Source organism: Mirounga leonina, unplaced genomic scaffold (assembly GCF_011800145.1).
Source record: "Mirounga leonina isolate KUSES-001 unplaced genomic scaffold, KU_Mleo_1.0 Mir_129, whole genome shotgun sequence".
Classification (NCBI taxonomy): Eukaryota; Metazoa; Chordata; class Mammalia; order Carnivora; family Phocidae; genus Mirounga; species Mirounga leonina.
In genome coordinates, this window is record NW_023270323.1 from 76,879,162 (window position 1) to 76,902,505 (window position 23,344).

Here is a 23,344-nt window from a genome sequence, read left to right on the forward strand (position 1 = left end):
CCTGGCTCAAACGCCCCTGAGGCTCCTGGCCTTTGGAAGGAAACCCAGAGCTCCTGCGTGGTCTGTAAAATCCTCTGATTGCCGACCGTCCTCTAAGCACACACCTCTCTGCCCGCACCTCCCCACCTCTACCTGCTTTATTCCTGCCTTTGTACTGGCTGTCCCCTCTGTTGGAGACATTTACCCTGGCTTTGCCTCCAGGTATCTGGAGCCTCCCTGGCAGAGGGTGGCTGGGTCTGGTGCTTCTATCCCAGGTCCATTATCAGGAGTGAGTCCTGGGGATCTACCCCACCTGGCTCCTTCCAATGAACCTGGCTCACCCACAGTCCCCATGAGAGTTCTTAGTTCTCAAGTTATAAATCTCGGTGGAGATGAAGTGAGAGAGGGTACAAGTTTATAGGCGTGGGACTAAGGGAGCCTCTATCCTAGCTCCCCTTAGCTGTGTGACCTTGGGAGGACACCTTAACCTCTCTGTGCCGCCCATGTGGTAAACAATCCTGGCGCCTAAAGACGTCCACATCCTAATCCCCCGAATGTGGCATATGTTACCCCACATGGCAAAAGACCCTGCAGATGTGATTAGGGGAAGGATCTGGAGCTACAGTGATTATCCTGGATTCTCCAGGCAGCCCCGCTGTCCCCACAAAGGTCCTCACGAGAGAGAAGTAGGAAGGTCAAAGGCAGAAGAAGGAGATGGGAGAGGGAGCAGAGGTTGGAGGCTGCACTCTGGAGATGGAGGAAGGGCCACGAGCTGAGGGACACGGGGGCCTCTAGAAGCTGGAAAAGTCAAGGGAAATATACTCCCCTGGTACCTCTGGAAGAAAAGCAGCCGCGCCTGACTTCTAGACCTCTGCCCTCCAGAATTGTAAAAATACACATCTCTGTTTTCACTCCATGAAATCTGTGGCAGCTTGTGACAGCAACCCAGGAAAGCCGGACGCTCGGTGTCCTCGTCTAGATCAAGAGCAGAGTGCCTCCACCCCAGGGCGTCTCCGAGGATTTATCGGGACGTGAACCCAGAACAGTAGTCCCCCTGCACATAGCCAAGTGGTCAACAGACATCAGGTCCCAGCCAGCACATCGCAGGGGTCCCACGAGGAGCAGCGGCTGACATGATCCCCTGTTCTAGGGCCCCGGCCCAGCCCACGCTCTGTGCTGTCGAAAGCAGAAATAACTGTCTATTTTGAGGCATCACGGAGGGTGTTTCCATGGTTACCCTGTCATAATGACTAGCAGACAAAAGCCTCGAATTTCCGCAGCTTCGGAGGAAGACGTGAGGCTGTGGGCTGGGCAGCGGCGTGGCCCAAGCAGCCCAGCTCTGCCCCCCGACGGAGCGCCCAGGGAAGCCACCGCACCGCTCTGTGCCTCAGTTTCCTGAGCTGTCCCAGGGCAGAAATAAACATCCGCTTGTGTGATCCAGGACTCTCTTCATCGAGTGAAGGGAGAGTCCCTGTTTCACCTGTTGGGAGGATGACGCCGTGACCACGCATCTCCAGGTGCCCCTACCAGCCCCTACTGAGTCTGGAGCAGCCACTGATTAACGGGCAGAAGCGAGGTATAAAGGAAGAGATCTAATCTCAGGGGCTCTTTAAAAACTCGGCTTGAACAACAACCATTTGTGTTCTGATCTGAAACAGCCTCACCAGCATCCCGCTAACTGGCTGCCGGCCGCCTGCCTGAGTCCTCAGGAGGGCTACGAGCTAGCAGGATCCGATCCTGGTGAAGCAGACACTCCACCTGCTCACTCACTATGACACGAGAGCAGGAGAACAAGCAGCAAAGCACACTTGGTGGAAAAAGACTGTGAACAGTCCCCTTACGGGCATTAAAGGGCAGGTTCCTGTGCAGGATACTGGGTTTGAGAATGAAAAAATTTAAAATACACCATCTATTCCAATAGCAAACCTGTATAAACCAACCATCAAAACAGATCTACGAGTTTCACTAAGACTTCAAGTTAGAGATTAAACTAACCATTCCAGGCAAAGAGAGAGAGTGGCCCAGCTCGTTTTCCAAGAGTAGAAGAATCCTAATAAAACTGGGCAAAGAGAGCATTAAAAAAGACAGTTGAAGAGCAACTTCCAATTTCACCTATGGATGATTATGCAAAAAGCAGAATTTTTGCATTTATGCAAAAATGTCTCAGCAAGAGCCCTGGCCCCAGGGCACCCAGGCACAGCAAGAGATCATCATGGTGGTCAGAGGCCACAGTGACCCTCCCTTCATGCCTGGGCCCTGCAAAAGCCTTCTGGAACCTCCGTGTGATCTCTGGGCAATGCTGAAGTTATGTTCCCGGCAGCCCTGGGAGAGGAGGCGAGAAACACAAATGGAGTTGAGTCATCCAAAATGAAGTTCGAGTTCTTGCACCCTGGAGTTTGTGGGCTGATTCACATGCAGCAGACACCCCACCCCCATCCCCACCCCAGGCATGTGACAGCTACAGCCCAGAATCTTCGAGTGATGGCTGGTCTTGTGGGTGGCCGCTCACTCAGACTCCTAGGGAGCCGGATGACAAAAGCCAAGAAGGACTGACTTCCACCCCCAGCCCGCCGAGAAGCGTCATTCAAACAGCGTGGGGTGCACGAGGCTGTCTCTCTCTTCCCCAGATACCAACAGCCTTCCTGCACACACACACCTGTTTCCTGATTCTGAGTTGAAATCCGAGCTAAAATGCAAATACACAGACAGATGTAGAGAAGAATCACTTTCCAGAGCCCACCGCTCAGGGACTATTTCTTGGCATATTCCTTTCCCCTGTTTTCTGTTTCCTTTTTTTTTTTTTTTTTTTTTGGAAAATAGTCATTGCCTTGCTTTCTTACCTCCACCAGATATTTTAACCATAATCATTTCCTCGTGTCATTAAAAATCTTCTAAGTCAACAGTCTAAATGACTGAACGACACTTCAGTGTACAGATGGCATCATCATTCACTTGTCATTTGCTCTGTTGGACGTCTAGAGTGTTTCTGAATTTGGCCCCTTTATATAAAAAAGGCTGGGCCATGAAGTCTCATCCTACTTCCTTCCCATGGGGCTCGCATGGGCTCAGACTGGGTCCGGGAGTGGAGCCCAGACTCTTCCCCAGCCTCGTTCTGTGCCAGTCTGACCCAGAGCTGCATCCGGACAAATCTCCAGGCCACCTGTGGCCTGAGCCACAGAATAATGGCCCCCAGAGCTGTCTGTACCCTAATCCGCAGCACCTGGGAATATGTTATGTTCCATGGCAAAGGGGAAACTAAGATTGCCAATCAGCTAAATTATCCAGGTGGGCCCAACGGGATCCCCAGGGTCCTTAAGAGGGAAAGCGGAGGCAGGAGAGGCTGAGTGAGCGTGATGCAGCGTGAGAAAGCCCACGGCCAGGGCTGGCTGTGCAGATGGGAGGGAGGGGCGGGGAGCCAGGCACGGCAGGCGCCCCCAGAGGCTGGAGAAGGGGGGAGGCATGGATTCCCCCCTACAGTCTCCAGAAGGAACCAGCCCTGTCGACACCTTGATTTTTGTCAGGTAAGACCCATGTCAGACTTCCGAACAGCAAAACTGTAAAAGAAAAAAAATCGGTGTCGTGTTAAGCCACTAAGTCTGTGGTCATCTGTCTGGGCAGCCCTGGGACCTCGATACAGCCCCGGGCTGCTCTTAGGGGGCTAGGCGCCGTCCACACGCACACCTGGGCTCCCTGTCCATCCAAACACTGACGACAACCCCACGCTTTATCCTCAGCCAGGACCCCGCCCCTGACTCCAGGCATCCGGCGGCCCTCTTGACAGCCCTCCCTGGATCCCAACACCATCGCACACGTACCATGTCCAACACCAGCCTGCTGGTCCCACCTCTGCTCCTGGCTGCCCCGCTCCCAGCGTGCCCACTGTCCGTCCCAGGACAGGACCCCACCTTCACCCGCCGCACAAACCAAACCTCAGACGGAGTCATCACGGTCCACACCCCACTTGCCAAACGTTGCCAGCTCAGCCTTCAAAGAACACCCGGAATGGGGCCTGTCGCCCCACCTTGGCCATCCTACCCAGGCTGCACCGTTTCTTCTCAGCGAGAACCCTGGCAGGGCCTCCTCCCACCCCTGCTTACGTTGACCCCTCTGCAGTCTCTTCTTTCCAAACACCTGTCTCGTGACATCATGCCCTGCCCTCAGCCCCCTGCTGGTTTCTCACCTCACTTAGAATAAAACCGGATCCTTCCCCTGACCTACAGGTGTCCTAAGTCACTTACTTGCCTTGTGTGTCTCTCTGAACTCAGCTCCCAGCACCCTTCCCTTTGGTCACTGCATCTCAGGTCTCATCTCAGAGCCTGCAGTGTCCCCCTTCTAGAACATTCTTCCCCCCAGAGACTGCATGGCTCAACGGCGCCTGGGGTGTCTGTTCCATTGTAACTTCTCCAGGGAGAGGACCCTCCCTGCGCCCCGCTCCTTGGTGGCTATTGTTCCTATCTGTCACCACCTCCTGACATCACATGACCCAGTGACGAGTTCATTGTCTGTCCGCTGGTTCCTGCTGCACCCACCATGGCAGGAAGTATCTGGAGGTGGGGGCCCGGCTCTGCTCAGAGGGAGATCTGCTCTCGCCACCCTCAGTGCTGGCCACTCAGCCCTCAGGAGGAGGAGGGCTCAGTGCTGGGGACAAAGGCGTTCCCGCTGGAGGGGTCTGGGCTCAGGGACAGGCGACAGCTGCTGGAGCACGTGCAAACCCAGAAAAGGGACGTGGTTCCCTGTGAGGAAGCTGGTGAGGAAGCCCCGGAGAGGGACTGCGGAGCGTGGGCTTGCCTGGAGAAGAGCAGTGTGGGGAGACGTAGGGGGACCAGACTTGGCCAAGGAGTGGGGAGGGGTTGGCAGCCGCAGAGGGTCCTGAGCCCGAGTCCCTGCGAGCCAGCTGACAGCCACCCTCTTGGGCTGCCCAGGGAAACCAGGCCCCCTAGGGGAAGAGAGAGACCCCGTCCCTCCCAACAGACTTCGATAAAACCGCCTCCAGGGGCCCACTGGTCATTCATTCATTCACTCACTCAGCAAGTGCTTATTTCCAGACACTGTCGTAGGTACTGGGGTAGATACAGAGAAGTCCCCACCCTCTTGCCACTGCAAGGTCAGCCAGGGAGGACACCACGGCCTGACCCCCTGATCCTCTGCCTTTGAGGGCCTCTGGGGAACCCAGCACACCAAGCAGCCCGGCCTGGAGGTGAGCCAGGGCATCTCAGAGTCCTGGGTTCAAGTCCTGCCTCGCCACTTGTCACTTTGGGTGACCTTGGACCCGTCCCTGGAGCCTCGGTCTCCTATTCCGTTCAGGACTCCGTCAGAGCTCGTGTGAGGATCAGATGATGTGGGTGAGAGCTGTCTGGGTGACTGGCTCAGCACATCCAGTGAGTGGGAGCTGTTGTGTGGTCACGGGGATTGTCTTATTGTGTTCTCTGGACCTTGTTCAGGCATCCCCCTCCCTGGCTGGCCCTTTGGCAAGTTCCAGCAGGAGGAAGTGACCTCGTGGAGTTCACAGGCTGCTGGGGGAGACACCCCAACCTATAGAAAGTTCTTCAGGGTGTGGCCAGTCTGAGAGAAGGGCACAGAGAAGGGGCTTGAACCAATGTGGGGGTCAGGGAAGGCTTCCTGGAGGAGGTGACTGCTGAGTATGGTCCCTCCTTAGCTTCTGGCTCCCTGACCCTTGTTTTAGCTGTCTGGTCCCTGGACGCTGGGCAGCATCTGTCTGGGGATTCGGGGGGCAGTGGGTGGCCAGACCAGCTTCTCCTGCCCCAGCCAGTAAAGCACACGCCTGCACCACTCCCACCCGCCCCAGGGCACCAGCACTGGCACGGGCGCTGCCCTGCCGCCCCCACTCTGCACCGGGCCCCAGCTGGCATGGACACTTACGTTTGGAGTGCTTGTCACACAGCGCGGCTGCACGCATGTCGCAGAGACGCAGGGAGCCCTTGCTACTGCTGTAGACAAAGAGGTTGCAATGGTGGGGGTGAAACTCCGACGCCGTGATCACCTCCGTGAGGTCCTCCATATTGGCCGGCTTGATGTCCACGATGTCTGGCCCCGTCAAGGAAAGGGCAGAGAACGGAGGGCACCCTCGCTGCTCTGCCTTCCCACCGACCCTGCATCTGAGCTGCATCTCCATCCCCGAGACCCCCGGACAAAGCCCCAGACGGTCTCTGAGCTGCAGACCGGCATGTCCAGCCGCCCGCTGGTTGCCCCGTCTGGGTGCCATCCACTGTCCCTGCAGCCTCCCCCCTCCAACCTATGCCCTCTCCCCAGCCAGCACCCACCAGCTGCCCAGCCTCCCCTCCACCCCCCACACCAGGTGCCAAGCAGAAGGCAAGGAGCGTTTGAGTGCCTAGTATGTGCTGGACTCTTGGTGAACAATTTCAGTCACTCCGTGAGTTGTGCCCAGAGCTGAGTGTGCGGGGAGCCCCACCCCAGCACCCACTCCCCTTCTGTCCACAGCATCAAGATTCTCCTTTGGGGAAAAGGTTCTCTGCCTTTCTGGGTTCTCCGCTCTCATCTGTGCCTTCCACTCACTCACAATCACCATGAGCGAGGGGCATGTGGCCTCCGAGGTGCCAGCAGAGGGACTCCAGGCTTGAGATGCGGGGCATGCTGGGGGCAGCTCTGACCTCTCTGCTGGGCTGGGTGGTGTGCAGAGGAGGGGTGCGTACATGCTGCTGGGACAAGGGAAACCCGGAGCCTGCAGGTGGGGCAGACTGGAGGGAGAGACCCAGCAATGCCTTTTGAATCCTGAATCAGGATGGAAGCCGTGAGCCTTGGACAATTAAACGTGGGAGCCAACAAACCCATTTTCTGTTTAGGATCAAGATATTCTGTTGCTTGCAAAGAAAGTATCCCTGACAGATACTCTAGAGCCCAGAGAGGGTAAGCAACTTGTCCAGGATGGCTCAGCAGCAAGTAGTAAGTCTGCGTTCCATTCCATTGCTTGTAGCCTAAAGCAGCAAATCCGATCCCCTTGGTGTAGCATTCAAAGCCTGGCATAGCCCCTCTCTACCTCTCCAGCTTCGGATCCAACTACTCGCTGGGCCCTAAAGGCGCTTTCCTCTCTGACAGTGACACCCTGGTCTCTGGTCTCCCTGGCCCTGCGTGAGGCTCTGCCCAACCTACCCCTCTGGCTGAAATACCCTCTCCTCCCTCTGCATCTGTGTGTGGGTCCTGGAGTCAAAGTCTGGGCTTCGAATCCCTTCTCTATCACCTCTTGCCCGTGCAATCGAGGGGGAGTTCCCTAGCTCTTCGTGCCTCTGTTTCCTCATCTGTAAAATGGGCCAACAGTTCTAACACAGTCTTGTCGTGAAAACTAGGAAAGGCCAAGGCCCTTGTTCGCTGCTTGACACATCGCAGAGCTCAGTGAGTATCAGGGACATTACTGCTTTTTGTTATCTGGAAAATACTGATTGAAACTCTGAGACTTGCCTGCCATCAGCCCTCCCTCCCCCTCCCACCACCGCCTCAATAAAGGGGCATTTTGTGACTTTCGTAAACAGGAGAGTTTATAAAACATCACAAAACAATGTTGAATCTGAGTGACCAGGGGCACCGAGGAGGGTGTGTGTGTTCATGCTCAAATATTGCTTCTGGAAGCACCTCCTTAACCAGAAACTTAGAATCACATAAAAATAGAGAGAGGAGGAAGAAGGAGCCTGAGCTGGTTTCCCAGGAAACTGTGGTTTTCTGGGACGATAAGAAGCAGAGATTAAATCTTGAAAAACGAGACTGAACAGTAAGAGAGAAAAAGCCAAGACTTCTGTGCTGCTAATTCCATCCCCGTCCTTCAGGGGCTAAGCGCCTACAGAGGCCTGCTTGGGAACCGCTTCAATTTCTCCCCCAACTTAAATCGGTGTCAGGGGAAAACGTGCGGCCGTTTATGAAACGTCACGCACGTGAGCACAGCACCCGGTTTGATGCTCTGCACCAGGGGAACTAAATCCTCTCCGCAGAACTCGAGCCACAAAAGTCCAAGGAAGCTTGGGGGACACGGAAGTGCCCAGGCCTCAAGGAACACAGGTCGGCTTGGAGACCCGGTGTGTCACGTATTAGGGGACACGTGTTTACACCGTGTTTCATCGGGCTACGACTTCTAGGGGAGCAGGACTCTGTGGGATAAGGTGGAAACGTCTTGCCAACCACTCCGGGGAGAGGTGGGGGGACCTGCCCACGGGCCCCACGGAATTCAGGGCAGCCGTGCCCTTACTGCTTTTCCCGAAGAATGGAGGGCAGAAGTGACAGGCGCCAGGCATCATTCCCAGGCTGAAGCTTTGAGAGGCAGCACGTGGTGGGCCATGACGCCTTCCCCTCTGCTGTGGGACCCATGCCTCAGGTGGCCTCCTACGAGATCCCCCTGGGCCGTTTCAAGCCTCAGACCTTCCAGTCATCTGTTTCTGCCCATGACCTACCCTCCCGACCCACTCAGCGTCCAACCCCTCTTCACTTCCCCACATCGGGATGTTCTAGAACGCAGCTCAACGGAGAAGGATCAGAGGTGTGACGTCTGAGCTCCAATCACTCTGCCTCCAAGACCAAAACTCGTACACACCCGACCACGACTGTTGTTCTATTTATGTCCGTCGTTCATCGTGAGTCTCGGGCAGGAGCTCAGTCACCGGCCGCCCACATTTACTCAGCGTCTGGCCCGCGGAGATGGAGTTTGATGCTCATGAAAATCTGTTCAGCAAGATGGGAAGACTGGGAAGCTGTGCACACTGGTGTTCAGGAAGGGAGCGCAGTGGGGGTGGGGGCTCGAAGCTTCCTCCCCCGGCCCCCACATGCTGCTCCCAGACCCACGAGGGGCCCAAGGCCAAGCAAATGGGTGTGGCCTCTTTGCTCGAGTCCGGAGTGCATGCTTTCTGCGGCCCCGTCATGCTTAACCTGACAGCCTCATGACAACGCTCGTTAGAAATACGTATGAGGCGTGACGGCTTTTAGAAGTCCACGGGGGTCAGTGACGTCTGCTGCCCTCTGCAGCGAGCAGGCCTGAACTGGCGACACAGAGGGGCTAAGGGCGAGGCACGTGGACCGAGGGTCCTGTGTGTGGGCTCGGGACAGAGAGCCTCCCATACGGGGTCCCGCTGACAGCCCAGGACCACAGTTCTTACAGCCCAAGCATCACTCGGGGAATCTCTTGCTGTTTCAAACAAAGGACTCTGGATACGGGGGGTGCTGGGGAAAGATGGATGGGAAACATTTCCACGGGACCCCAGCGGAGGAAGACACATCCACAGTCACGGCCAACATGCTGGGGCCCCTGCAGGGCAAGGGCTCCCTGAGGCGGGGCAGGCAGTCTCGCACCTCTGAATCCCAGGGTCCAGAGCCATGCCCGCACCCCGCAGGACAGACAGTATCCTTCAGGGCACGGCCACCCAGCCTCTTCCCAGGGCGGCCTCTCCAAGACCTCCTGCTCAGCTCACGACAGGACCAGCCCTGCACCTGCCACCTGGCTCCTCGTGGGTGCAGGTGGGTACAGAGGGGGCCTGTCCCTGTCAAATTCCCTTCATCACATCATAAAGCCGGGCCTGAAGGCAGACTGCTCACAAGAGAGGCAGGTTCAGAAGAAGACTCCATCGTGTGATAATTGCACCCCACACATGCGCTGCAAACACGCCTCCTAGACTCACACCCATGCGGCCTTGTGCACGTGGACCGGGAGACATTTGGTCCACCCGTGACCGTACGTGGTGGCTTTGACTTTGGCAGGACCTGTGCTGGGGGCCCTAGGCTGAGCATGTGGTGTTCGCTCTCTCTGGAACGCTCAGTGCCGCGTGCAAATGTCATTCCCATTCCTCAAGCCTCCGTATCCCCCATTTGCAAAATGAGGGTTTGGGCATGATCCTAGAGCACACGTGGAGACCTGACCCCCAGGTGGCCTCTCCCCCGTTTCATGGTCAGCTGCATAAATCCCACTTGTACACGGTGGAGCTTTATGAGGTTCAAGGCAAACTGGCCTCCCTGGGGAACGAGTGTAATTAGACTCATCTACAAGCCCCCCCTCCCCCCTGCAAAGCCGCATGAATTATTCATGTACTGTTTTCCATCTAATTGTTCTCCCCCTGTCTGATGAGCTTTCCTTTAACCTTTGGTCACACCCTGGCAACTAAGTTTGACAACCACGAAGGTGAAGGCAGGAGCAGGTCACGCAGGGAGGAGGAGGAGGAGAGAAGGTGAACTCTCTCGGTGCCACGCCCCTCGATGAGCACAAGGGCTTTCTCCAGAGCAGCAGGTTGAATGGTGGCCCCCAGTACATGTCCACAACCTAAGCCCCGAAACTGAATGTGGCGCATTGAGAAAAAGTCCTTGTAGATATAATGAAGGATCTTAAGAGGCAGCCATCCCCGGGAGCCTCCAGAGAGAGCACAGCCCTGCCAGCATTAACTGCAAACTTCTGGCCCCCAGAACTGGTGCGGATTTCTGTTGCAAGCCGCCCAGTTTGCGGACATTTGTTCCGGCATCCGCGGGAAACTCAGGCACTGGCTTGCTTCTGGGAGCTGGGCAGCAGTGGCCTGGCCGTCCACTAGTACCATAGTGCTTACTGGTTGGCTGCCCACCTCTGCAATGAGGGCAGGGACCTGTCCGCCTGCGCCGCTGCCGCACCTTTGATGTCTGGAGCAGCGCCTAGCACATGGCAGGTGCTTTGCAGAACAGCTGCTGAAGTCGGTGAACCCACCAGCCCGTCGGGGGCCCCTGGGACCCGGGCTGGGGGGAGCACGGAGAGTGTCCCACCCATCTCAAGGGGAGGAAGCCCTTAGAGCGGAGGCAAAGCGCAGGCTCAGGGATACGCCAGGCCAGGGGGGCAGGGAGGCGGTCCTTGAGGGGGGACTGTCACTGACTAGGGCCATGAAAAGAGCCATCACCCTGCCGTGCACAGGGAGCATTGCAGCGCCATGCAAATGCTGGAGAGCGCTGCAGAAACCGGGAGGCACGCTGGGCTTGGGTTTCTGCGGGATTCTCAGGAAGGTCGCATTCCCCACAGAGCCCTCCTAGGTCCCCACTGCATTCTGCTCACAGACCAGCTAGCACTCAGCTTTCCGGGGGGCGAATACAGGCTGACCTGTCGGCTTCGCTCCTCTGAGTGCGGGCAAAGTCCTGTTCTTGTCTCTACGCCTAACTCCAGCCCAGCACCAGCTATGCCTCGTGGGCTGGCCGTGGGCCCACTGCTTCCCAGCTGTGCCTCGTTCAAACCTCTGCACCCGAGTGATGAGTACCCCATCCCACGGCTGAGGGCATTGAGGCTCAGCAAGGAGGAGCCGCCCTCTCAGGACCTGGCCGAGGGGGCCCAGCCGGGACCAACTAAGTTGGGTTTCCAGAGTTGGCAATACACCCCTGTGATGGGGGCAAAGCAGAGCAGGGGTGAGAAGCGCAAACTTCAGGCCGGGAGGGGTGCAGCCCCCTGAAGCGCTGGGGTCTAGGGGGAGGTCTCTGGCTTCTTGCAGCTTTTGGCTGCTGCCCTACATCATACAATGAATCCCTTGTCCTTCAGGGCCCTAGTGTGAACCCCGTGTATTGCTCTAGACCCAGGGTAGGCAGAGGTGTGTAAAAGGCCAGAGAGAGCATCTTGGGCTTAGCAAGCCATAGGGTCTCACCTCGACTACTCAGTTCTGCTGCTCTATTGTAAAGCGGGTTCAGCCAGCATGGGAGTGAACGGCAGTGGCTGAGCACCCTTAAAGCCTGAACAGGTGTCTTTGGCCCCCAGGGCCGTACTTTGTTGGCTGCGGGCCGAGAAGAAGGACTGCAGTCTTGCTTTTGTAACAGTAACCTCCCTTCTTGACCCCATGCAGGACCCGTGTGTGGCACAGCCCCACAGGCCTGGCTCCTCCCGCAGCAGGAGGATGTCCTCTGGAGCCCGGTAGTGCCCTGTGAGCTCCAGCCCTTGCCTGGGGGAGTCAGCAAAGCTCAGAAACAGGCGTTTGTCCCCACCCAGAGCAAAGTCTGCGGCTCTTGCTGTCAAGGACACTGCAATGTACTCCAGGCGGGCCTTCTGCAGCGTCATCAGGTTTGCAGAGATTTTTATAGAAACTCCTTCACCGCCTGCTGCCAAAGGCAAGGCCTGATGGCTGGAAGCCAACCAGGGTCACGTCGGTCCCCGGGCCACAACACCACGACGCCCCACTCGGAGGGCCCCTGAAATGTCGGGGAGAAGGTCACTGCACCTCCAGTGGCCCTCGTTCCTCTGAGCTTCACCTCCGAGCCTCGTCTCCCCTACGTGAATGGGGGGTGGGCACTGGTGCAAGGGGCCATCACTCATCCACGGCCAAATCTCCCTCCCACCATTGACATCAGTCAGGCACACGAAATGAACAAACATCACTGGTTTGTTCGGGAAGGAGCTCAAGGGAGAAAGGGGTATGGAAACCATCCCATAAACATCAGAGAAGTACAAATATTAACTAACACCAGGCTTTAGGGGCAGCACCATGACAAATGACTCTAAAAGATGCAGCAACTGAGGTTGGAGACACATTCAGACCTTCAGAGAGCTGTTGAGGGCAGCCCCCGACCCTGCACCTGCAGGCCAGGCACCTCGCACCCCTGCGGGAAGGACCACCCACCCTCCACGCCCACAAAGGAGGAGAGGGAGGCCAGGGCGCCCAGTGACATGCCCAGGGCCACATGTGGGGCACCGCAGAGCAAGGATAGATCCTGGCTCCCTAACTCCCAGCCGATGCTCCTCCCTGCGCCCCCCTGTTCGGGAGGGAGTAGGTCTCCACACGATATGCAACCCCACGGGCAAGGCTGCTGGGGCACATTGGACTGGCTGGCGGCCCTGCAAGGGAGCTGCTAAGAGCGTGGGTGGGGGGCGTTCAGTGAGAAGGATGCAGCCTTGGGCTCCATTGATTTAACTGAGCAAAGCGTGGTTTATCTAGATGTCTCGGCAGGAACATGCTCTCAGGATGGGGGAGGCGGTTACCATGGTGATCGAGCAGCCACCAAGGGAGGATGGAGGCAGCTCTGCTAAGGACCAGCCACGAGAAGCTGCTCCCACGGGCTCTCCAGAGACACTGGAGAAGGCCTCCTGCACACGGAGGCGGTCTTGTTGGGGAACAGCCAGCAAAGCTGCTTTTTTTCAGCCAGTTTTCTCCAAAAGATGACCTGGCTACAGCGATGAGCTAGAAGCACTCTGGCCAAACCGCATCAGATCCTGTAAGGTTCCTGGCAACCTCGGCCTCTGCATGAATTTGCTATGGGCTGCCAGAGCACGGGCGGCTTAAACAATAAATTATTCTCTCCCAGTTCTGGAGGCTGGGAGTTCAAGATTAAGGTGTCAGAAGGCTGGTTTCTTTGAGGCTTCTCTCTGTAGGGTATAGATGGTCTTCTTCTCCCCATGTCCTCACATACTCTTCCCTCTGTGCTCTCCCAACCTCCTCTTCTTGTAAGGACATCAGTCATATGGGATTAGGACTCACCCTAATGGATTCCTTTTAGCTTAATCCCCTCTTCAAAGACCAAATATAGTCACATTTGAGATTCTGGGGTTAGGACTTTAACATACGAACTTCAGTGGGACACAATTCAGCCCATAACAACCTCCTTCCCTTCTCTGCTCAGAACCTTACTAACTATGATGGTACAATCCTGCTCAGAGAGAGGAGCCCAATCACTGGGGCCATGGGGGGCCATTCCGTGTGACACACAAGCCCACTGAAGCCCCCGTTTGTCTTCTCCATGTGGTGAGCCAGTCTACACATCTCTTCCACAAGCCAGCTTAGGTGATTTCCAAGTACCGAGCCAGGGAAGAGAGCACTCAGTTTGGAGTCACAAAGACCGGGGCTTGATAGACCAGCCCCTCTGTACATGGCTGTGTGACCCCCTGGACAACTTCTCCACCTCCCTGCACCTGCTTTTCTCATCTGTAGAATGGATTGATAACATCTGCTTTACAGGGCTATGATGGGGATTTAATGAGATGGCATTAAGTCAAAGGCCCTCGCAATTAAAAGTAAATAAAATGACTTAGACATATAAGTTTTTAAATAATTTTTAAAAAGTCCCTAGCACACAGTTAGTACTTTTAGCAGTAATTAAAGTTCGCTAAATCAGAATCAGAGTCTTTCTCTTCCTCTGGAAAAAACAGGAAATTAAGCAGGTTGCCCACGGTGCAATGTATGCCCCTCCTCCCCAAGAAAACAAGGACTTGACGGTGTGTGCTGAATTGCATGCCTTCTTTGGCTCCTAAGAGCTGGGGGAGAAACTCCAGACAGGACAGAGCCGGGACGCACACCCGGATGGCTGCCTTTTCGTGGTCACTGAGAAAGGGCAAACCAGAGCCCGTCATGACCTCCCCTCCCAGGCCTTCCAGCCCAGCAGTGAAACCAGAGAGGCCCATGATGCTACTCCGAGAGACACACAGAGTGCACAGGATGGGATTTTGGGGAGGCCCGGAGCTGGTCTGGAGAGTCCAGGAGGCAGAGGCATTAAGCGGAGGACTGAGAAGAGTAGGAGTTATCCAGGAGGGGGCATGTTCCGTGTGAAGGGGGGTATGTAAGACTGAGGAGCTGCAATAGGGCAGCCAGCCGGAGCCCCAGTGGGGAGAGGGTGGGAGATGGGGCTCCGGACAGGGGTCAAGGGCAGAGGAGTTTAATCAGGAGCGTGTCTCAGAAATGCCACGGAGGCCTGTCAGGAGGGATCAGAAGCACAGGAGAGGCGCACGTTCCCATCATTAGAGGACGTGCTAGGAACACACAGCTGCCACCGCCCGTGCACTTGGCCGCCTGTGTCACCTGTCATCTATGTCACCCAACGATCCCCGCTCTGTCCTGCAGTGGGGTGAAAAGCACCCGCTCTCCCTTAGGGTCTAAAAGTAGAGCCAGGAAACATCACTGTACTGATGGGGCTGGATGGGCCACAGGCAAGTGCACCCACTTCTCAGAGCTCACCGCCACATCACCCACAAAACGGAGGGAATGACAGCACCACGAGGCGACCCGCCTAAGGGGCAGAGGTAGAATAACAGCGGCTGCCGTGGGGGCTGTCGCTCTCCTCACTGCGAGGCAGTGCGGCGCATGCGTGGTATGCGAGGTGGTGGGGCAGAGGACCCGCAGCGCTGGCTGCCCACGGGGTCAGCACCACGGACAGCTGCACGAGCCCTCAGCCCCCCGGAAGCCCAGTCTTGCCAAGCCCCCAAAGCAGGGGTCTGCTGGCAAGAGCCTAACCACATGCTTTCTGGGTGGACACTGATTCTGGGGATTCAGACCCAGGGTCCTTCTGAGCAGATGCTCCTGTTCCTGCTCTGTAGAGTGGTCCTACGGGAGGATGGAACAGGGCAGCCTGTCGACAGCCCATCAGCCCTGAGTCCCCTGGCGCCTCCACCCTCCCAGCCCACAGCACAGTCCTCGGCCAGTCCCCTCCTTTGCTCCCTGCGTGGGGAACACGCCCAGCCCCCAGGCGGCCGAGTGGGGAGCCTCTGCCCCTAACCGCCGCAAACCGCCGCACCATCCCACTTCGCTTCAGGACCTGCTCCATAAACAGCAATTAGAAATTTGCTCCAGACGGAGGCTTGGTGCGATGCCAGCTTCCACCATGAGAAATCGCTCAGGGGGGAGAAAAATCAACTGAACCATCTTCACAGTTCTCCGAGTGCTAAAAATAAAGCAGAGACCCATCGGCTGAGACCCTCCGTGCAATCTGTTACCTTTAGGAGGCATTGAGCTCCAGAAAAATCACTCAGAGCTGCCTAACTGTCTCCAATGTTGGTATTACAGGACGTGAGAGGTTGTTTAAACAGATGCGGACACAGCACCAAGGAGAGAAACAGGCTTCAATAATCAGAGACGACGCAGCGATTCTGAGAGCCAGCCTCAAAGACTTGAGGAGCTGCTGTTTAGGAGGGAAACACTGGCCACCCGCTGGGCCCGATGACTGCCAGGCCTTTTACGAGCATGATTTCATTATTCCTTACAAATATCCTTAGGACGAGGAATTTGGCCCATTTTACACTGGTGGAAATCGGTGGCCAATGAGGTAACACGATGAATCTGAGCACAGGTCTGCCAGACCCCAGAGCCCAGACTGCTGCTCGTTCGTGCCTGGGGTCTCTGAGTCCCCCGGAGCCCAGACTTACAAGGAGGTGTCTACATCCTAAGACCACATGGAGACTGGAATTCCTCCATCCAAACTCGTCACGGACAACCATTCCTAAGCACCTACTATGTGCTGGGCCCTGCATTATGTATGGGGATATAGAGAGGGCCCAGACAGGGTGTACCTCATCTCAAGGGTTTCACCAGAAAACGGGGTGAGGAGGAAAGCCCAGTGTGACCAGGGAGTGTGGGCTCTGACAGCCCAGGAGGCACATAGTGTGGACGGAGCAGAGGTGACCAGGTGAAGGGGGCTGTGAGTGATGCTTATGGGCAAAGGGGAGCCAGCCAGGCTACAAGAAGGAGAAAGAATGATCCAGGGGAGGAACAGCAGGAGACAGATCACCCCCTTCCCTTAACTCCCCCCCAATAACATGAAGGGAAACCCAACGGCCTGAAGTATGGGCATGCCTGATGCACAGGAGCCCGGGGAGGCATGCAGGGGCCTGTCACTGTGAGCCCCAGGGCATTGCTGAGGGATTCGGACTTTCTCCAGAAGTTGACGGGGAGCCACTGAGAGCTTTAAGCTGGGGGCCGATGTGGTCAGACCAGAGGTTCTGATGAGTCGCTCTCAGCTCTATGCAGGGCCGGCTGGCTGGACAGTGTGGGATCCAGGCAACAGGCCAGGCAGGAACGGTCTGGCTCCAGCAGGGCCTTTGGCAGGGATGGAGAGGTAGGCAGGATCCCAGAGCCATCCAGGGGGAGGAAGGAAAGGGTTTGGCACCTTCTTCCATCTTGAGGCTGAGGGAGAGGAAGGAGGTGCCTGGCACACACACAGGCTCCGTGAGCACTGGGCTCCCTGCCTCTCTGCGCAGATCAGCCAAGTCTCAAATTAGCAGTGCAGAGGTCCTCTGAGTCCGCTTGCTCACTGTCAGTTCACGCTGGTCAAGACAATACCCACCTTCTCTCCTTTATTAAGATGGCTTTCCTTTCTCTCAAAACCTTTGCTAGAGATCAATTCTGCTTAGGTGGAAAGTGTTACAAGAAGGTAGTATGGCCCGCAGAAAACTTCTGGTGGCTCAGACCGAACAGCAGCGCCCACTGGGGCAAGTCAAGACACCGGAGGGCAAGTGTTAAAGGAAGGTGAAGCCCCAGGCCCAGAACCCCCAGCCACGTGCTTGCACAAAAGGGGTCTCCCGATTCGGAGCAATTCCCCAGCTTGGCAGGCCTTGCTGGCCTCCTCCCACGTTGGAAATGAAACGCCTTTTCCAGTTTCTCGGCTGCACAGGACCCGGCAGCCTGCAGTCCCAACACCTTCCCGGCCAGGAGGCTGGCTCCGCGGGGCGGGTGCTGGTCTCCGCACAGGGCCCCTGTGTCTCGTCATGCTGGTGGCCAAGCAGCAGCGGGCCCTGGGGACTGCCATGTGCAGCACGGTTCCCTGACAAACTGGTCTCAGCAGCGAGGTCTCCACAACCACCACACGCCCCTGGAGACTCCCCTCCGCCCCTTCCGTCTGCCTACTGGGTACTCACTTTCCACAGGCAGGGGCTGCCTGCAGCCCAGCTCGGCCCCCGTCAGCGATCTGCAGCACCCCCATGCCTCGACCTCAAGACACAGGTCGTCTTTGCATTTTGATCAACTACCAATTCACCTGCACAAAATTAAGAGACAGCACACGTGTTTAACACAGGGTTGGGTGGCAGGACTGGCAGTCAGGGGAGACTCCTGAGTTTCCAGGGGGAACCCCCCCCATGACTGACGCTCCTCCCTTGTCACTAGCCATCTCCTCACCTGGCCTAGATTCAGGCAACATCAGCCCCATGTCTGCTCATTCACTGGGCAAAACCCCCACCCTAGCTCCCGTTCCACCTAGCCCACACCTGCAGCCCCCCAGATAAATAGGACCGGAAAAAATGCACACCACTGGGCTTGGTGGTCTCGCTGCACTTGTCAGCTGCTTGCATGCTGGGTATGGTACTTGTTCATTATATTAATGGTTTATTGTCTGTTAGCTCCAGGAAGGCAGGGGTATTTGTCTATCTAATTCAAAGTCAGGCATGGAGCCTGGCATACAGTAGGTACTCAATAAATACAGTGGTGAATGGCATGCTCCCCAGCATACAGACAGGGCACAATCTGTGTTTAAATGGGGCAAGGAGGCACCGCTGTTAGTAAGGACTCAGGAGGACTGTGCCTGCAATTCTGCAGGGGATCAACCCTCTTTTCGTATTCACGACTAACCTGTTCCAATGCCCTGTGGCCACCTCGGTCTGAAAGACAGTTATGATATGGCCCACTGCCCCACTACTCGACTGCCTCCTGCCCACGGCCAAGCCCCCACCTGCCCATCACTGGCTCTCCCTGGATCTCCTCGCTGGGCTCCTGGCCTCCAGGCTTGCCTGCTGGAATTCAGTCCACCCAGGACACACACACACAGCCCTCCCACCCTCCTCGCCCACCACGCCCACCCATGCCCTGCTCACAGCAAGGGTGATGTCCCCAACACAGCCCGGAGGCCCCCACGGGCAGGGCTGAGTTTCTTTCATTGGCCCTGTGTTCCCCGGGGCTCAGCATGGGCCCGGGTCAGAAGAGGCACCAGGAATCAATGGCTGAATGAAAGGGAACACTATCCCTTACACAGCTGCGGGTTTTGCAGTTACAAAGGGCAAGTGCATTCACAGTGTTACCGAGTCCTTACAGTAGCCCAGCAGCGTCAATCCGACGGGGTACGTCCCCAGCCTGGGGTCCTGCGACAAGGAAGCCGGTGCTCCAGGAGGGTGGCCGCAGCAGGCAGCCCAAGAGCTTGGCAAACGGCCTGGGGCCAGGCCACGGAGGCCCGAGGGCGAGTCCCAGCTCTGTCCCTGTCAGCCAGCCCCCTGTCTCCCCAAACCTCTATTTCTGCATCTGCAAAATGGGGTGATAACATGCCACTGCATCCAGCTTTCATGCCAACACGAAGGTCAAGTGAGGCAGTGAATGGTCTGCACACTGTCCAGTGCTGTGAGGAAGCGCTGAGGACGGCCCACGGCAGTCCCACGGGTCCTGTGCCCACCCCGTGTGTAGACCTGGGGCTCCCATGTGACCCATTTTTTCTGCTAGGAAGCTGGTCAACACTTCCAACTTTGCAGCAGATGTCTGGCTGTGTGGTTCACCATGGGGGCCCCCAACTGCTGGGGCAGTGCCTGCCTTTCCTGAGGGGACCCCCCCCACGCTGACCCCCTCCAGCACCCTTGACTCAGGTCAACCCTAATCCTAACTCTGGCCAGTCAGAGCACTGCATCCCCCCCACAGTCATGGGTTTAGAGGTGCCCCTGAGGCCCCATGAGAGCCCATGGGGTGCCATATGGGGGCTTGGTGGGACAGTTCACAGAAAGCTGGTCTCTTTCCTCTTGGGCTTTATTCTGGGAAGGCAGGGCATGTGCTGCTGGCCCCAATTTGGCACCATGGGGCACCTGAGACAAGCCAGAGCAGAGCGCAGATGCAAGAAGCAGAGAGAACCATCTAATGACATTGTTTCAGCCCCTGAATCCAGCTGAGCCTGAAGCCTTCTCATGGTCCGTAAGTCAGTAAATGCCTGTGTTTTGATTGAGCCAGCAGGGATGAGGCATTCTAAGTCTTGCAACCAAAGGAGTCTTGACCAACTGAAGCTCTGAGCACTGGGGACAGGGTGGGGCCCACTGGGCTTCCAGCCTGAACAGTCAGGCAGATGCTCAGCCCAGCACTCTCCACCAATCCAAATCTGAGCTTCCATTCCTTCCGAGCAGCTCCAGCCTCAGCCCCTCCTTGAACCTCTGTGACCACCCCAATCCGCTTGCACCCTCCCAGCTCAAAGCACTCTGCTCCTTCGGGGCAGGAAGGAGACAGATGCTTCTGCTTTCTGACATGCAGAGCACGAGCTCTGCGCTGGATGCATCTGGGAGGGGCTCAATGAATGTGCACTCTGCAGGCCGAGCCGGGAGGGGTCAGTGAGGCTCACAGGGATCCGGCTACTCACCAAGGTCAGTGAGCTTAGGGGGCAGAGCGAGACTTCCACAGAGGGTCACACTGACCGCCAAGCCCCAGGTCTGCCCCCCACCCTCCTGCTGGGCTCAGGGAACAGCATGAGCTTGCTCTCTGCTTCTCCAAGCCCCCTTTCTCCCCGTTCCTGAGGTCTCTCTGCCCAGTGGACCCTGGCCAGCCCCTGGCTCTCGGCCCGCAGAAGCCGTTTGCTACCCTCTGTCTCTCCTTCAAACCCTCCAGACTGCTCCTTCCTGCTCCCACACCCCCTCCCAGCCAGCCCTGGCTTCAGCGCTGGGGGATACAACCCACTCCTGAGGGGTAAGGCGGCAGCAATAGCAGGTCCAACCCCCCATGTTAGGAGCTTCTTGCCGCAGGAGCTGCCTAGCACCCCGCACAGGGTGGACACTCGGCTTGCACAACACTCTGGGCGGTGGGGGGCTCCTACCCCCTTCCATTGCACATCTTGGAGGCAGACTTCACAAAGGGCAGTTGGACATAAAGGTTGGAAATGGGGAGTCGGGGGCTGGGAGGGGCCTGGGTCAGACACTTGCTAGGTGTGAGCTTTGAGCAGATTAACTTGGGCTCCCTGTGACTCAGTTTCCTCATCCGTACAGGAGGTCACGATAGCACCTACCTCCTGGGTTGTCATGAGGTGATATGAGTTAACACGAACACATGTTGAGGTCAGGTGCAGAGCCGCACTGTGTAGGATTATTATTATTGGCCTGCAAATAGCGACATGGTAGAAACCTGGCTGCTTTGTCCACTGCTGCCCCTCAGGCCCAAAGCTTGTGTACCAAGTTCTTTCTTCACCAGTCAGCGGGGCCCGGAGTCCATCCTACTGCCCCTGGCTTGCCTAGACATAGGGGAATGCCAGGCAGGGCCCCCCTTTGACCCCATCCAACTGGGCTTCTGACACCTCGACTGTCACCCTAAGCCCTGGGTGGCACCCCAAGGCTGTTCATCACACACTGAGGCCCCTGCCTCAGGCCGCAGGGAGGAGGGTCCAGAGCCTCTGGCTGACTCTCCAGTGGGTCAGCCATCCCTCCTCCAGGAGGGCAGACCCCAGGACTCTATCTCCTCTGCGGTCCCCAAGGCAGTCCCAGAATGACAGGGAACACAGCCACCCGGAGAAGGCAAGGGGTCGAATATAACCCTCGGCAGCCGTGGATTTAAAGTTTTCATAAACCTGGGGCGCCTGGGTGGCTCAGTCGTTAAGCGTCTGCCTTCGGCTCAGGTCATGATTCCAGGGTCCTGGGATCGAGCCCCACATCGGGATCCCTGCTCTGCGGGAAGCCTGCTTCTCCCTCTCCCACTCCCCCTGCTTCTGTTCCCTCTCTTGCTCTCTCTCTGTCAAATAAATAAATAAGATCTTTTAAAAAAAAGAAGTTTCCATAAACCAGCTCATCAGGATCCCAAATCTGGGTCTCACTCACTGAAGAAGTTGAACAAAAGCAGAGCCAAGCCAACCACCCCCACCTGGAAGCCCCCCGCCCCGGGAGGTGGTGGGTGCCCGCAGCGGGAAAGGATACTGAAGCTCCTGTCAGTGATAGCCAGGTGCCAGAGGTTGATGCGCAGGTCGTCCGCCGACATGTACGTCTCGCAGTCACTGTTGACGGAGATGGAGTTGATGTGGTAGGTGTGGCCGTTGGCGAAGACCCTCCGAGGGCTCACCTCCACCATCAGATCCATGGGCTTCAGCACGGGCACCTGCGGAGGAGGGGGCAGTCTGCAGGATGATGAGGTGTCAGAGGGGAATGGGGGCGGCAGGTGCCCAAGGCAGGAAATGGCATGCCAGGGCTGCACGACCAAAACCGGAGGCTGGGACTGTGCCAGTGGGCATCCATCCTGCACGTGTTGGAAATAAGCAGTGCCACGTGGCCAACATCCATCACCTGCCAGTCCTGCAGGAAAGCCTGGCCTCCTGGGATTGGTTCTGAGCCTGCTGTGTGACTTTGAATAAGTGGCCGAACCCCTCTGCACCCCAATTTCCTCACCTCTAAAATGAAATGAGAAGATACCGTGGCAGCCCCCGCCAATTATCCACATTTTGTTCCCTTGTCACAAGGAAGTGGCTGCTCAGGCAAGAACTACATTTCCCAGCTGCCCTTGCAGTTGGGTGTGGCCATGTGACTGGTTCTGACCAATAGGATGTAAACACAGTGACACTCGGCTCTTGAGAGCCTAGACTGTTAAGGGGCAGGTGTACCTTCTCTACCCGTTTTCCCCTTCCATGCTGGAAGGTGAGGACCCAAGCCTTAGGAGTGAAGGCCCGTGGGATGGAAGGAGGCTGCGTCCCTGCAGGAGAGTCATGTGTCCACCAGGAACGCTGACCCTGGACCTTTCCATGAGTGAGGAATACGTTTCTGTGTGTTGCACCCTGCAATGCTGGGGTTATTTGTTACAGTTGCTGGTGTTAGCCTAACTCACACAAACTCCCATCGGAGAGCAGTCCCTGGGACAGCACCAGGTCCTGAGCCTTTGCTTCCCTCCGCGTACTCTGCCTGGAACGTTCACCCCCTTTGAACTCCTAGTTATGCTGACCCCTCCTGCAAGGGCTAGAAGCGACAGCCCCTCGGACACGCGGCCTGCCCCGGGAGTGGGGTCCCAGGGCCTGCTCACCCCCAGCACACTGCACACATCTGTATCAAGGCTCCAAGCATACGCTGTGCTGTGTGTCGGGCATAAGGCCCCACCCCAGGAAACTGTGAGGTCTTCGAAGCCTCAGGGATGGGTAGACAGACAGACAAGGCTTCATCAGTCTCTCCCAGGCCTGGCCCAGACTCGATGCTCAGGAAACGGGCACTGGCATGGCCATCCTGTCCTGGGGGGGAAGACTGGATGCCAAAATGACCCCAATGTGTCCAAGTCCCAGAGTCAGGAAATGCAGAGCCAGGGGTGACTGCCTCGTCAGGGCATCTTGGTGGAAAGACAGACCCCTAAAGCCCTACTGCCCTGCCACCACTAGGGTTACCCTCACTGGGGACCTCACCTCTCTGGGCCTCAGTTTCCTTATCTGTGAAGAGGGGTATGCTGGCCCCTGCTCAGGGCTTCTGTGAGGATCCCACGAGTTCATGCAGGTCAAGTGCACTTAGAATGGCGCCCCGCACATGGCGAGTTCCCAGTCTGTACTAATGCCAGACCTCGTCCTTAGGAGGTGATGGGAGGGGGGACAGGCCTCACACAGCCACACGGGTTTCAGCGTGGGCCCAGGGGACCCTGCCGCAGGGGCCATGGGAACTGCGTCCCAGAGAGAGGCAGCTCAGCCGGCCTCCGAGTGAGGAAGAGCTCGGGGTCCTGGTGTCGGGCTGTGCAAACCTGTCGGCTAACTGCACGGCTCC

The 23,344-nt window shown here is 57.1% G+C and overlaps 1 protein-coding gene across 1 annotated transcript in view; it reads right to left on the reverse strand.

Annotated features, from left to right (window-relative positions):
* PPP2R2C (protein phosphatase 2 regulatory subunit Bgamma) overlaps window positions 1-23,344 on the reverse strand; it is a 133,773-nt gene that overhangs the window by 20,434 nt on the left and 89,995 nt on the right. Inside the window, exons 5-6 of the mRNA XM_035005334.1 lie at window positions 21,536-21,713; window positions 5,860-6,024 (exon numbers count right to left, since the gene is read on the reverse strand). Coding sequence (XP_034861225.1) covers window positions 5,860-6,024; window positions 21,536-21,713 — 343 coding nt within the window. The remainder of the gene's footprint in view (window positions 1-5,859; window positions 6,025-21,535; window positions 21,714-23,344) is intronic.